At 54.0% G+C, this 13,688-nt stretch overlaps 5 protein-coding genes across 5 annotated transcripts; all 5 read right to left on the reverse strand.

Moving 5' to 3' along the window:
- Window positions 1-478: 478 nt before the first annotated feature.
- On the reverse strand, window positions 479-1,496 carry PG985_000145 (uncharacterized protein; the record flags this gene model as incomplete). The annotated part of the gene is made up of 2 exons (XM_066819914.1): window positions 479-857; window positions 1,114-1,496. The coding sequence occupies 2 exons, from the start codon at window positions 1,494-1,496 to the stop codon at window positions 479-481; spliced, it is 762 nt and encodes a 253-aa protein (XP_066690793.1).
- A 1,812-nt stretch (window positions 1,497-3,308) lies between these two features.
- Window positions 3,309-4,244, reverse strand: PG985_000146 (uncharacterized protein; the record flags this gene model as incomplete). Its single annotated transcript, XM_066819915.1, has 1 exon — window positions 3,309-4,244. One exon carries the CDS (start codon window positions 4,242-4,244, stop codon window positions 3,309-3,311), a length of 936 nt encoding a protein of 311 aa, XP_066690794.1.
- Window positions 4,245-5,157: 913 nt separating this feature from the next.
- PG985_000147 (uncharacterized protein) lies at window positions 5,158-6,219 on the reverse strand (the record flags this gene model as incomplete). The annotated part of the gene is made up of 1 exon (XM_066819916.1): window positions 5,158-6,219. The coding sequence occupies one exon, from the start codon at window positions 6,217-6,219 to the stop codon at window positions 5,158-5,160; it is 1,062 nt and encodes a 353-aa protein (XP_066690795.1).
- A 719-nt stretch (window positions 6,220-6,938) lies between these two features.
- Window positions 6,939-8,919, reverse strand: PG985_000148 (uncharacterized protein; the record flags this gene model as incomplete). The annotated part of the gene is made up of 5 exons (XM_066819917.1): window positions 6,939-7,103; window positions 7,167-7,769; window positions 7,823-8,709; window positions 8,783-8,824; window positions 8,883-8,919. 5 exons carry the CDS (start codon window positions 8,917-8,919, stop codon window positions 6,939-6,941), a joined length of 1,734 nt encoding a protein of 577 aa, XP_066690796.1.
- A 1,920-nt stretch (window positions 8,920-10,839) lies between these two features.
- PG985_000149 (SET domain-containing protein) lies at window positions 10,840-13,490 on the reverse strand (the record flags this gene model as incomplete). The annotated part of the gene is made up of 3 exons (XM_066819918.1): window positions 10,840-11,253; window positions 11,607-13,018; window positions 13,238-13,490. The coding sequence occupies 3 exons, from the start codon at window positions 13,488-13,490 to the stop codon at window positions 10,840-10,842; spliced, it is 2,079 nt and encodes a 692-aa protein (XP_066690797.1).
- Window positions 13,491-13,688: the final 198 nt, after the last annotated feature.

Below are 13,688 nucleotides of genomic sequence, written 5' to 3' on the forward strand. Positions count from 1 at the left end.
AGTTAGGTTATGTTGCCGACAGGGAATATCTCAGCCCCAGACATAAGAGCATAACAGCCTCCAGAACGGCGAGTGATTGTGGCGTTTGAGTGGCATTAGCCTCGGCAAAAACAGCCCTTTTCGAGGGGTCAAATGGCCCGAGACAAAATTCGCCCTTCCTGGGCAGATGTTACGCGCTTGCCAACCCAAGCTACAAATCATTGAAGGGCTGATACAAGTGGCACAGTTGACCTCCAAGTTTGCTCAAACGCAAATTTCAAATTCGTGTTATCGCTGGACTGCAAGCTCATGCTTTGCGCTTGGGCTATAGCGTCGAGCACTAGGCAAGGATATCTTTCCGTGCTAGGGTAGTAATAGCTGATCCAAATCCAGCCTCAAGTAAAGATTTCAAATAGATGCGTTGGAGGTGTACCACGCAAATGCTGGGAGGGCATGAGACTCCTCACGCGTAAGCGGCAATTATGGGATCGGTATATGTTCACACCAGATTATCCGTAGAACGCGGATGATCGCTCTGTCGGATATCCATAGTCCTAAGAATATGACCTGGTTGGACTGGTCGATCATCTCCGTCCTCGCCGCCCTGAATCGTGTACCGAGAATCCAGGTTCATGATGTCTGTGAGATCATAGTGTCCACGCCTCTTCTTCCGAACGGCCGGCGAGCCAATCGTACCATGCAGAGGACGGTCGGGCAGGCCTCCTCGGTCTGACCCCTGATTAGTTGTGCTACTGCTGCTGACTCTGAATGTGGACCGCAAAGCCTTAAAGGCCCGCGACTGGAGCACATGCAGCTTCAGAAAGGTGGAAAATGCGGGCATGGATCCCACGACTATGGCGATACAGTATTCGGCGTGGCTAGATGGGCAAAGTCACCATTAGTCAATCAACTGTTTCCAGGTAACGTAGGGGGCAAGAGGTAAAGAATCTTACGGGCACACATTAGACGGGCCGGTCAGCCACATTACATCCCTGCGGTTCCCGCGCATATTCTGTATCTGCTTGATAGTGTAGACAAAGCCAGCGACGCTGGCTCCAATACCTCTGCCGGACCAGTCAGCATCATCCGGCAGCCATGGGTACGGGTTGAATGGCTAGTCGTTTCAAAACTCACAGGAAGGCAGTAGAGAACAGGAGGCGAAGTTGCGCTTTCTTCCTAGGGGCTAGATGAAGCCGTGCGATGATGGGCAGCGGTAGGACGAAGGCGAAGACGTCCACTAACACGGATGCCGCGCGCTGGGTGGGCCCGACGAGGTAATAGTTATACCCGGGGTCTGATGCGCTATGCCGCATCAGCAATTGCTCCCACGCTTCACCAGGACGCGGGGCCAGGTAGACTAAGGATATTATCAAGCTCGGGGCGCTAGTCAGAAATGTGAAGACCAGGCCGGTCCAAATCGCGACGCGGACGGAGCGGCTGTGGACTTGAAACAGTTGCCGGTAGAGCAGGAAGATGGCGGCTCGCGGGAAGAACTGCACAAACCCAGAGAAGAACATGGTACAGAATTCGAGCTGTGTGTATCTGTTAGCCTTGACGCACCCCGCTACTTGTTCAAGTCGCCTTTCTCAAATTACTTTGATGTATCTAGCATCGATCCAGCATGCTGGGAAGTTCCAGTCGTGTCGGGAATACCGAGCTGCTGTGGCGGCGTCAATAATATCCTCCAACGGTAAGTCCATGCGAGGCTAATCACTAAGTGAAATGAAAACAAGGTTCGTGAAGATGAACACGAGGGCCAAGATAGTAAAATCTAAATCGAGGTCAGAATATCGCAAGGTGAAATGGGCATGAGTTAGGGGCAAGATGATGCTAACAGTCTGCTATCAAAAGCTTCCCGCGGTTGACATAAAGTCTTGGAAGGGCGACGAGAAGCGCTAGGGCTGTGAGCGACGCGCTTAGTGCAATAGTTACTGTCTCCAGTGACTGGACGTGGTCAAGGCCCCAGGTCCCGTCCGGTGCCTTTCCTAGCGGGACGGTACAGAGGTCGACGGATGAAGACATTGCCAAAAAATTACCAGACTGACGTGGCCCTGGGTCTTTGCCAGAATGACCTTATTGTAGATCAAACTTGAAAAGAAAAGTGAACTGGTCTGAACCCCTCGGAGGCAAGCCGTGCCGTTGGGCATCTTTAAGCTGAAAGGCCAGCGAGGCAGCTGTTTGGTGGTGTCCTACTCTTGTCTCACACCTCCATGTCGGCTGTGACGCCGTTGGAGCATTTTAAACCCCAAATCAAAAACTGCAGTTGGGGTCTCACTAATACTTGGCATGCGTTCGGCATTTAGTACAGCCTATCAGGTCGATGTCTCTCTCGATAATTATTCATTAGTCGTATCTTCAGTGCGTAAAAACCAGACTGAGGCTGTGGGGGCATAAGTGACACTGCATGTACATAATAATAGTTGTGGGCCCATACTGCCTTTACCAAGGTATACTAGGACGAACACCGCCTGCTCATGCTCGCCGCAGAAATTTGTGGACAATAACAGAATGTAACACGGTAGATGTAGTTGGTTTCTGAATAAATGTTTAACAAAAGTTACTTAGCTTGCTGCAGAGTGCTGTGGCGGCGACCCCCAAACCCACCGAGCGACAACGGCCCCCTCACAGCCCTGCCTGTCACGAGGGTCAAAATGGAGAACCGGGGTGGCAACATTTGGCCCCTAAGCCAGGTCGAGTAGGATGGCGGCGGCGCGTGCTGTCTCGGCCCTGGCACTGACAACGTCCGCGAGGTCGTGCTGTAGATCGACCACAACATGGCGATCGAGGGCTCCTCTGCTGATAGTGGCTCGACCGCAGCAACGGCAACACGACCGAGTTCAAAGAGGACTCTCTTAAGGGCTAGCGTTTTATGTGAGTCTTGAACTTGATCCCACGACAGCGCCATCACCGTCATTTTGCTTTTGGCTGCGTTGGCGAGGAGTCTCCACAGCCCGTTGACAGTAGACCTAGAGACTGGAAAGCACCGTAATGGAATGCATTGGGGAAGAAGGGTATGAATCCATTGGGGCAACCCATGTGAAGATATCATCTACGTCGTTCATTTAAGCTTATCTTACTTAACCTTGGCACCCCTATTCATCCCATCTTTGCAACACCATCTCGTGATCCACCAGTCTTCATGGTGTCATGGCGCCAAGCAGTACCCAACGTTCATTGTAGATTTCAATAACATGGAAAATTAACCAAGCAACATATCATAACTTTGTTCTCTGATTTCACTCCCGGTCCAGTCCCCATCAGCGACCCAATCGTACAAAACATTTTGACCAGCCAGCCCAATCAAGGTGCCCTGGATATCTGAATCCCGTTCAAATGTGTAACGTCTCTACCGACACTGGCGTTCGGCCGTCCTCAGCATCACATAATACCCGGCTGACCACCACGACCGACCCGTCGTCCTTCTCCACCGGCGTCCACGACCGAATGTCCAGCCGGCCGCGCTCGCCCCGGCCGTCGTTGCCGTCCCCGTCCCGGTCGTTGCCGTCCAGCACACGCAAGATAGTCCGGGCGCAGGAGGCCTGGTCCCCCAGCATCCGCGTGCTGCCGTGGAGGCCCCGGCCCCACAGCCAGAGGTGCTGGAACGTCGCGCAGCCGGCGAAGACGGCCCGGTTCCAGGACGCCTCGGCCGTCTCCAGCGCGTATTCCGACTCCACGGTTACCTCGCACTCCGGGCGTCCCCTGGCGTATTTGTCCCACTCCGCCAGCACCACCTTCTGGATCTCCCCCACCGTCGATCCGCAGTCGAGGAGGCTCTGCGTGATGGGGCGGCTGGGCTTTCCCCCGTCGTCGCGGTCGCTGTAGTCGCTGGCGGGGTGGGTGAGCGACTTCCTGGCGTACTGGGGCGCGAAGTCGAGGCCGATGATGAAGGTGTCGTGGGCCGGGCTGAGGCGGACGGTGCCGCGCGACGCGGAGTGGGGTACCAGGTCGTCCAGGCGCCTTTCGAACATGAGGCTCATTCTTTGTTGTCTCACGCGGTGGCGGAGACCGAATGGTCCCTCCCTGGGGAAGGACGGGGCGACGAACTTGGGCAGATCCACCACCTTGAGCGCCACGGGGTAGAACCGCAGGGCTTCGATGCGGCTCATGCGGTCGACCGAGAGGAGCGGGCTGATGAGGCTGGGCCGCGGGATGACGTGCGTGTCGTGGAGAAGAACCACCCGTTGCTTGGCCTCTTCATGTAGTGCATGTCGCCAGACCTCGACCTGCAGCTCCATGGGCATCTTGGTGAAGTAAGAGAAATCCATGATGCTCAGAAAGTGAATGGGGAGCACTGAATCTGTTGCGTCTCAGTCTTGCTCGAATAGAAGCGTGGTGTGCTGGCTTTGAATGGCTTAATAGCTCGATCGTTGGCGTTGCTGCAATGAAAGCAAGTTCGCAATAATCAAAAGTTGTGTTTTGAAAGCGAAATTGTGACTCTTCCGTTTCTTTCGGGTTGATATATATTTGATTCTAAGTCGGAGGAACATCCCGACAGAGAGAAAATATATACGTAGAGCAACGAACCTACCGGAGATACCATAGGTCTATGCTGTTGCCTCAATCTCTCATCCAGAAGACCTCTAAACCTAAATAGTGGAATATCCACAACTCCAAACGGTGAATGGCAAGTGGATCGACCCAGGGCAAAGAAAAAATCCATCTCTCGAGCTGCACTCGTTCCCTCTCGTGGTGTTGGCTTTCCCCATTTGCGTGCGACCCTTTAGGTTATAGAGAAGGACTTTGGCCAGAGCATCGTCAGGTATTATCTAGTAGCCATTCCTTACGACGCTGCAGCAGTATCCCAATTCCGTCTGCACGCATATGAAACTCATCTTGAATACTTGATCACCCTCTTTACTTAGTATGTCGTTAAACGAAGATGATGAGGTTCATATCTCCGGCTTGACCAATCTTCACATAATATTCCCGGTCACAGGGGGCTAGTGTCAGTATGAGTAGTGAAGATGTTCATATATTTGAGGGTGTCCTGCTTTCTATGAGTCTTGTGTTTCTGCTAGCTTTCGCTGGTATCGAACCGAATATATAATACGAAAAAAACACACCAAACCAAACCAATAGAACCGTGTGAATGTCCACCAGAATGACCACATTGACCAGTCGCCCGCCCCAGCACCCTCGTCCAAGAACTATCCCACGATATGGATACCAACACAAGGCTTAACCCCAGAAGAGATTAAGTCCCCCCGGCCCTGGCCTGCCCCTCGGCCAATGTAAGCGCAGTACGGGGGATGGCGGCACAGTCCTCTCGGCCTCCTCCACGTCGTACACCCGGGTCTCCGTATCCTTTGTGGAAAAGAACGGGCGTGGTTCCACCTTCACCTCCCCCGCCGCCCAGGGCCGGATATTCAGCGAGCCGCGGTCGCCGCCGCCGCCGGCATTATTCTTCCCCAGCTCGCGCGCGAGCGTCCACGCGCAGGCGGCGGCTTCGTCTAGGGCACCCCGCAAGACCCCCGGCGCGGGCGCCACCCAGAGATGCTGATACGTGCTGCAGCCGCTAAAAACCGGCCGTTGCCAGAGCCTGTCCGCAATCGCTGGCCGATAGGATACCCACGGCACGTCGCGTTGACGCGAGTAGTTCCGGCGCCAGGGAGGCCCTGCCGCCGCGCCCCGCTGCGCCGGACCGGCTACGCCCTGTTCCGCCAGCACGAGGTTCTCCACGCGTCGGCACGTCTGATCGTCGAGACGGTCGGTGATGGGACGGAACCGCAGCTTCCTTTTGTTGTTGTTGTTGTTGCTGTTGTTCATGATGATTGTCGGCTCGTGGTAGGCGTCGTACTGATCTCCCCCCGCGTCATACTTTGCCCCCGCGCCCTGGAGTCTCACGAACTGCGGCGCGAAGTCCAAGCCGGTGATGAAGGTGTCGTGGGCCGGGCTCAGGTACAAGACGCCTCGCCGGTCGTAGCTGGCCAGGTTGGCGACCTGCTCCTGGAACACGATGCTGATTTGCATTTGGTCGCTCATGCGACACATGTACCGCGTGGCAAACGGAACTTCGGCAATGGGCACGTCCGCCACCGGAATGGAAAGCGTGAGGAACTCCAGCGCTATGTCTCGGCTTAACTTATTCGTCGACAAAAGGGGGCTGATCAATTGCCGCCGGGGGACGACGTGACGAAGGTGTAGAAGCACCACGCGCTCTTGTGACTCGGCCAGCAGCGCGAACCGCCAAACCTCGATCTTGAGCTCCGGGGGTAGTATGCGGAAGTTACGGAAAGCCATTTTTGCAAAGTTGGTTCGTGTTGACTGGCGGATTGACGAAGTGCTGACTTGGGGTAATAAATCGAAGTTGTGAGGTTTCAAAAAGAAGAAAACTTTCCGAGAGACGACATTTATATTTAATTCCACGTGGGGAGTACTTCGACGGTATAAGAGCGAAAAAGCGAAGCGAAGAATGAACTCTTAGCTGCATTTACCTTTCTCCGCCATATCTAGTCCATGGACCTTGAGAACCTTAAGACGAGCGAAACCACGGACGGACAAGGTACACGTCGAAAGCCTACCCTTCTCTTCACCACTTCACTGGCCACTGACGGGGGATGGTTTGGACGGAGATGGTAGGAATGTCAAGCGAGAGATTTTGATGGCTGCAAGTGCCAGCGGTACGCCGCACATTTTGTCAAGATGCCAAGGGTTGTTCATAGGGAAGCGGTGCTACATATCGAGCTCATATCCTGCTTTCGCACTATCCAACCTAGGTAGGTCTGGAGATTCGTTTATTATCAAGGTGCATACGACTACGTGGGCAGAATGGGTTTGCCCTCATTGAGAACCGACTAGCCTGTGCAATGCCCAATTTCCTAGACAGGACTGGGCATCAACACCTCCACATTGGTAGCGAAACATATCACGATGGGCCATGTAAGGTAAGAAACGTCGGGAAAGGGTATTCAATACGCATTCAATATCGACGGCTTTACGAAAACTACCTGCAACCTTCTTTAGTCAGAGTCATCATTTATAGTCGCCCGCGCCCGGTCCACCGCCGTGTCGCCAGGCATGCGAGCCTTGTCCCCTGCCGTCTGTATGACCGGGGGGCGGTAGAACACGGTCTCGTCATCCTCAGCATCGAGTTGCATGAGGAAAGTCTCCCACTTCTCGATCAACTAGAGACAGTATTTTAGCATGACTTCCCTGGACAGCAACCTCTGGGTAGAATAAAAACGTACCTCCTTCTGAGCCTCCACCGCACTCTCCAAGAACGTCTCTACTGCGCTCTTGAAGTCCTCGACCTTCTCGCGCTCGAAGCGGTCAAGCTCGGCGCGCATCAGACGTCCCATATCGTCGAACAGGAGACGGGCTTGGTGCACCTTGCGCTCCGCATCGGCGACCTCGGCGCTGACCTGGTTGAGGCGGTCCTGCTGCGACTTTCCTTGCCGGAGCAGCTTGTCCTGGGTCGCCTTGCGCTTCTGCAGCTCGGACTCGGCGCTGTGCCAGCTGTGGAAGGCCTTCTGGCGTTGGCCGAAAGCTTGCTTGACACTGCCAATCAGGCGGATGTACTCGTCGATGATGATTCCGAAGGTGAGGACGTCCTGCTGCGCTTGTCTGTCGTAGACGTCGCGTATCGTGATCTGCAGCTCCGAGAGGGCGTCAAGTGGGCCGGATAGGGTGTGACTCAGCTCCACTGTCGAGAGAGCATGTAGAGACGCAGAGAAATCGCCGGCGGCCTCGGCCATTGCCTTACGTTGGCTGACCATAGTATCCATCGATTTCATCAAAGCCTTGAGCTGGTTCTCGAGGGCGTCCAAGTAGACGCGACGGTCGTGGAACCACTATTCCTTGTTAGCAAATGGTTGAAGGTCGCAATGTCCAAAGGGGTACCTACGTCATCCTGCTCGACGAACTTGTTGCTGCTTCCTACACTGATACCGAGAGAGCCAAACATGCCCTTGCTCTCACCCGGGATCGGATCTCTTCGCTCCTTGTGCTTGATGTCGACATTGAACGACTCGCTCTCGAGGAACAGCTTCAAATCCGGATCGTTCTGCAGCGTAGGGTGGGCGGCGATCTTGTTGCACATCTTCTCGAGGGCGGCACGGCGCGACTCGACAAAGTTCTGGTCGAAGCGGTTCAGCGCCTGCTTCTCCGGGGGCGGGGGCACCACGACACCGGGGTTGTTGCCGTGCATTGTGTTGTAAAGCCACAGGAAGTCCCGGTATCGTCGCTTCACTTCGAACTCAGGCTGCTTGTAGCCCTTGGATGTCGTTCTCGTCCGCACCGAGTAGACGATGTGGGAGCTCGTCAGATCGCCGACCTTGTGCGGGTCGCCGACGCTGATGTGGAAGCTCGGCTTCGCTGCCGCTTGTTCGAGGCTGATGCTCGGCCGGTTCGTGGTTCGGATCGGGCTGGGAAGAGCGGCTTCCACTGGCGGAGGTGCGCGGGGGCCCGTGGGAAGGTCGGCATCCTCCTCGTCATCGATGCTGTGAGGGTCTTTGGGGCCAGCCTTCCGCTGGCCGGCGGCGGGCATGGTGGTTCGGATGGTCATCTGCTCCTTCTGAGGGGGCACGGGAGGCTCATCGGCCTGAGCGTCTGCGCCGGGAGCAGCATTGTCGCCAAGGGGGCCCAATGGGCCGAGGGGGTCATCGGCTTGGAGGGAGGTCGGCTGGGCCTGTAAGCGTCGAACGGGCTTGCGCGGCCCTCGAGCCTGAGGGGCCTTTGCGTTTGATTGAGAAGCCTGGGAGGCGTCGGTCTCTGATGTCTTCAATACTGAGTCTGAATTCGGTGTCGCTGCAATTAGTCCGAGGTCGGCGATATGTCTGGATCAAATTGGTCGGGGCTATCTTACCATCTTGCTCGAAGGGCGGCTTCGTGGATTGCGACGGAACATCTGACCGCAGGTTAGCATGGCAATAGAAGATCGCTTGATGCAATGGCCTGAGACATACCACCCCAAGGTGAGTCGCCTGCTTCTCCCAGATCCATTGTGATGATTTGCTTGTTGGGTTTGGGCGTACAGGGGGTTTGGTTGAAGCTGTTGTAGATTGAAGGGCGATGATGGGCGACAGTGTCGTCAGAGGCAATTGAGCAAGCACTCGGCTCCCCCCAACCGCCCCAAGCACCAAGGCTGCCTGCCACCAAAAGTGGGAGGGAGCTCGGGCCACGTACCCACAGCTCAGCCTCTGTGGGGGCGCAGGCCTGGCCGCGGGCGGCACTCACTCAACCACCGGAAGCCAATCCCGTCTTTTCCATGTCTAAGACAGTCCGTCAACCTCTATTGAGACACTGCGGCTCTGCTTTCAATTGATCACCACCACATCCTATATATGGGCAATAGCGGTTCGCCCTAGTCCTAATAGTGGCGAGGCAAGCTATGCCCCATTGAGCTATCTAGCCGTTTGCCACAGCGGAATATGAACACAGGCAGGTGGCAAGGAAAAGCATTCGTTCAATTCACTAGTAACACCCCCATCGTGTTGGAAACACCGCAGTAGGATCGATTGTCATCCTTTATTCCGTCAATAGCTGTCTCGTTGATCGCCAGCTAAGTACACATCAATGCCAGTAATCCCTAAAACGATGATTCCGAATCAGAAGAAATCTCAATTGTATTTACTCTACATATTTGGCGGCCCGGATGATCTCCTAAAGAGGTATGGGCCAAGTTTGCATTACATGCGCTGGCTATTCTTCTGCTGTCAGGGAATGGTCTCTGCACTGTAGGATGACAATCAACACCCCCTTGGGTGTCTTCAACTGCCGCGCATAGGTAGCGATTGCAGCACGAGACAAAGCTCCTCTTCCTCCAGTAGTCTATGGATGGACACCCAGGCCAGGTAGTCAGCCTTATCCATATAGCGATAAGCAAATAGCAGAGTCCTCAGGTCTTCGGAAGCGAATGCTGCCTCGTCTAGGTATAGGTATAGCGATAAGCGAAGAGCAAAGTCCGCAGGCCTTCGGGAGCGAATGCGTCCACGTGCTAGGAGCAACGCTCGAAAACAGCTGCCTCGTTCGCAGTAATGGCCTCGTCCACTATGCCATCCAGGGGGTCCTCGGGCCAGGTAGTCAGCCTCGTCCATGCCGGGAGCGATAAACAAAGAGCAAAGTCCGCAGGCCTTCGGAAGTTGTCCATATCTCGATAAGCGAAGGGCAGACGATAAGCGAAGGGCAGAGTCCGCAGGCCTTCGGAAGCGAGTGCGTCCATGTGATGGGAGCAACGGCTTCGTCCACTATGCCTTCCAGGGGGTCCTCAGGAACGGTGGGCGAGATGGGATGACGTGGCGACTGATAACGCTCGATGCTGAGAAGAGGGCCCAGACTCCTCCAACTCTCTTTCAGTTAACCAGGTCTCGCCCATGACGGCAGCACCGTTTTGTCAAGAGATGCTCTAGTCATGCCAAAAATGGGTGGTCGACGGTGATGGTAATGTGATGTAGTAATGTGATGTAGTGATGTAATGTGGGGTTAAGCCCAAGGGATAGGAAGGAAGCTCTGCATCGATAAGTCCGAAAGTCTTTCTTGAATCAAGGAAGTCAGGAAGGGTTATTCCATTCCATCACCAAGTATGTTACTCTGTCGCCAGCTATCCCACGACTAGCTATTCCACGGGCAGCCATTCCACTGCTAAGCCATTACCGGCGGCACCAACACAGATCATCTGGCTATCCCATAGCAAGAACCATGCAAGAGGTTAGGATGCCAACGTTTTTCGACAGCTCGTTATTAACATCGTCGGAAGGCAATCATGTTATTTCATAATGTAGAGACCATTTTCTAACAGCAGAAGAAATTCTCCCTCAGGGTACTGTGCTCGTCCCGTATCCAGCCACAAAACATGTAATCTGATCATTTTCTAATCAGGCGGTAGCTGAGAGCATGATCACACTGTACTAGCCCTGTACAAGCTCAAAACCAGATGTCGGCGTGATGGAACTTCTCCCTGAATCCGACCGGAGTGCCAGTGTATATCTTCCAGAGCAGTTGAGCAAGCTCCCGGAACCGCTTGGCCAGCACCGGCTTGTTCAGCCGGTGATACGCTATGCACGCGTACAGAGCGGCGTCCACGAGGTACTCCGTCTGGACCGAAGGCGCCGAATCCCAAGTCAGCTTCTCGTGCGTCTCGTCGATCGCCAGTACATAGCCAGAGTCACGGAGACCGAGGAGGGCCCACTTCAACATGAGTTCCGGGTGACCTTTGATGTGGTCATGACACACTTTGGCGCAGCAGACCGCTATCGGGCATAGGTCAGCCCGCGGAACGGAGTCGCTGTAGACAGTGCGGGGAAACGTCTCCTCGATGACTTGGCGGTGTTTCTCAAACTTCGCCAATAAGGGATGGCCTGCGGAAGTGCCTGTGGACTCTGGTCATAAATTAGTATTACTCTTCTTTGGATCAACAGGACATATCAGGGAGCGATAAAGTAAGCTCATGGGAACAAAATGGTATATCCACTCCTCTTGAGTCACTGGCCCAGTGAGGGGCAATCGCCGGAACAAAAGAGAAAAAAAAGAAAACCTGAAAATCACTTACCAATTGCAGAGCTCCGAGGGTCTTTCGGCTTCGTCATCGATTCAAACTTAAAAGAATGGTAATCATTGTGGAACTCTTTCAAGCGGTCTCGACGTTCGTCCAGCTTTTGATCTGAACATTGCTCGTGGGCCTTGCAAACGACACATTGGCATCGAAAATCGTAGTTGAGACTCAGTTTTTCCTGCAGCTTCCTGGGGTCGTCATCCACCCTATGCTCGTATACGATGGTGATCTCATCTCCCTTCTTGATATTCTTGGCGGCCCGGATGATGTTCAGATCTCCTATGGAGGTATGAACCGAGTTTGGATCGCAGGCGTGGTTAATCATTGAGGCATGGGGATATATCCCGCAATGCTCGCTGTCGTTGAGCATCATATCCATAAGACGTCCAAGATTATGCCGTGGTACTTCGCCGAAGAAATTAGATTGCATCTCGCTCGAACACAGAGCCGTTGTCAGGAAGACATTAAATTGCACCGCAGAATGAATGGCGAGGCTGTCGACCACTGGCTTGCCGTCGACGAGGTTGCCGCTTCGTATTTTCCGGGGTCCAGAATGAAGTTGGAAGACCGGTTCATCCACCGAGTTGGCACGAAGCATCTTGTGCATAAGCATCATGGGCAGTCGTGCCAATGTGCCCGTGTTTGGCTCCTTGTAGATGTTTGGCCAGTTCGCGTCGAGGAAGGCATCGCTTGAACGGTCGTGGTGGAAGCTGGCAACAAAAGCCTTTTCGCACATGACCAGTTCTCCCATGGGAATATCTCGGGCCGCAATCAAGCCACGACCGCGAGCTTGGCCAAAATCAACGACCTCTGTGTTTCGGAGGAAACTGGCTGTGTCTGTTCTTGGCTCCGAGGGTCGGATGAGATTGAGGATCGTCTGGAAGTCGTATATTCCTGTTTTCTCCTCTTTCACGCGCTTCATTGCGCGTTGCAGGCCACCAAAAGCTGCTTCAGTAGACTGTGTTATTGGCAGTTTTGAAGCATCTGCGAAGTGACGTGCGGCTTCCTCGAAACGGCCAAGACCATACAAGGCCCACCCAGCACGGCACTGGGCCTTGTATTGCAGTAAAGCGTGATGATCATCCATATCTTCTGTCGATGGGTCAATGGATGCAATGGCATCGCTCAGAGCTTGCTGGAATCGTCCAAGAGATAGGTTGGTCACAGCACGATTGCGTAGAATATCGCGCTTGAGTGCATCTTCGGCCAGCGTGCACAGCGAGGCCGCCATGGTGTACAGGCGAGCAGCTCTCATGAACTCCTTTTTGCCTACCGCTTTGTTTCCTTCTGATTTGAGCTGACTTGGGCCCTTCGGATACTGGGCAAGTACTTCGTCCTTCCATTCAGTGGGGTAAAGGTCGCTCGAAATGTCTAGCTCGATGAGGTCGGACGGGTGATCGACCTGGATTCCGTGCTGGCCACCAGGGAAACTGAGGTAGTAGGGCTCTTTGACTGCGAGCACAATACCCTCAGGGAGAATTTCTTCCGCCGTCAGAGAATGGTTTCTGCACTGTAGGATGATGCAATCAACACCCCCTCGGGTGTCCTCGACTGCCGCGCATAGGTAACGATTGCTGTCTGGTTTTGTGAAAGTTCGGACCACTATCATAAATCCTCTCCCAACTTTGTTAATGACAAGCTGTCATAACGTGTCAGTATCGTAACAATTGGTGATGAGATGGAATAACCCGTCCTGACTTACTTGATTCAAGAGGATTGGCCGCAGGCTTGCCAAAGGCGCCTCACAAGCTGGTGGGCAAAGCTTTTCACTAATCAGATAGGGCCGGATGATGTTCTCTTCAGTCGTGCCATCGATTTTGTGAAAAGTGTCTTTCATCTCCTCGAAGAAACCTCCATGTGCAAATACTCGCTCGAGATCCGAACGGGACATGGTGTTTTGGTTGCTGGCTGGGTGTTCATCCGTGGACTGCTGGAGTAAGAGGAGTCTTGTCTCGTGCTCAGACTCCATGCGAGCCCCAAGGTTGGGCCTCGTCGTCGATAAGAGACCCTCTGAAGACGCCATGGCGACGTTGGTAGTAAATGTTGATCTGCGCAATGTCTGCTTGCAACGAAAGATCACGTTTGATAACGGATGCTGTTCTTTTCATATGCACTCGGGCGTAAGTGGCGTGCGGCTATGATTGATCAGCTGGAGTGTCACTTTTCCACCGGAGACTTGGAGAGAAAAAATAACAGGGCTTGGAGGGTGTTACTGACTGAT

The sequence above is a fragment of the Apiospora marii genome (assembly GCF_038362585.1).
Source record: "Apiospora marii strain CBS 49790 chromosome Unknown utg000001l_segment0_segment0, whole genome shotgun sequence".
Taxonomy (NCBI): Eukaryota; Fungi; Ascomycota; class Sordariomycetes; order Amphisphaeriales; family Apiosporaceae; genus Apiospora; species Apiospora marii.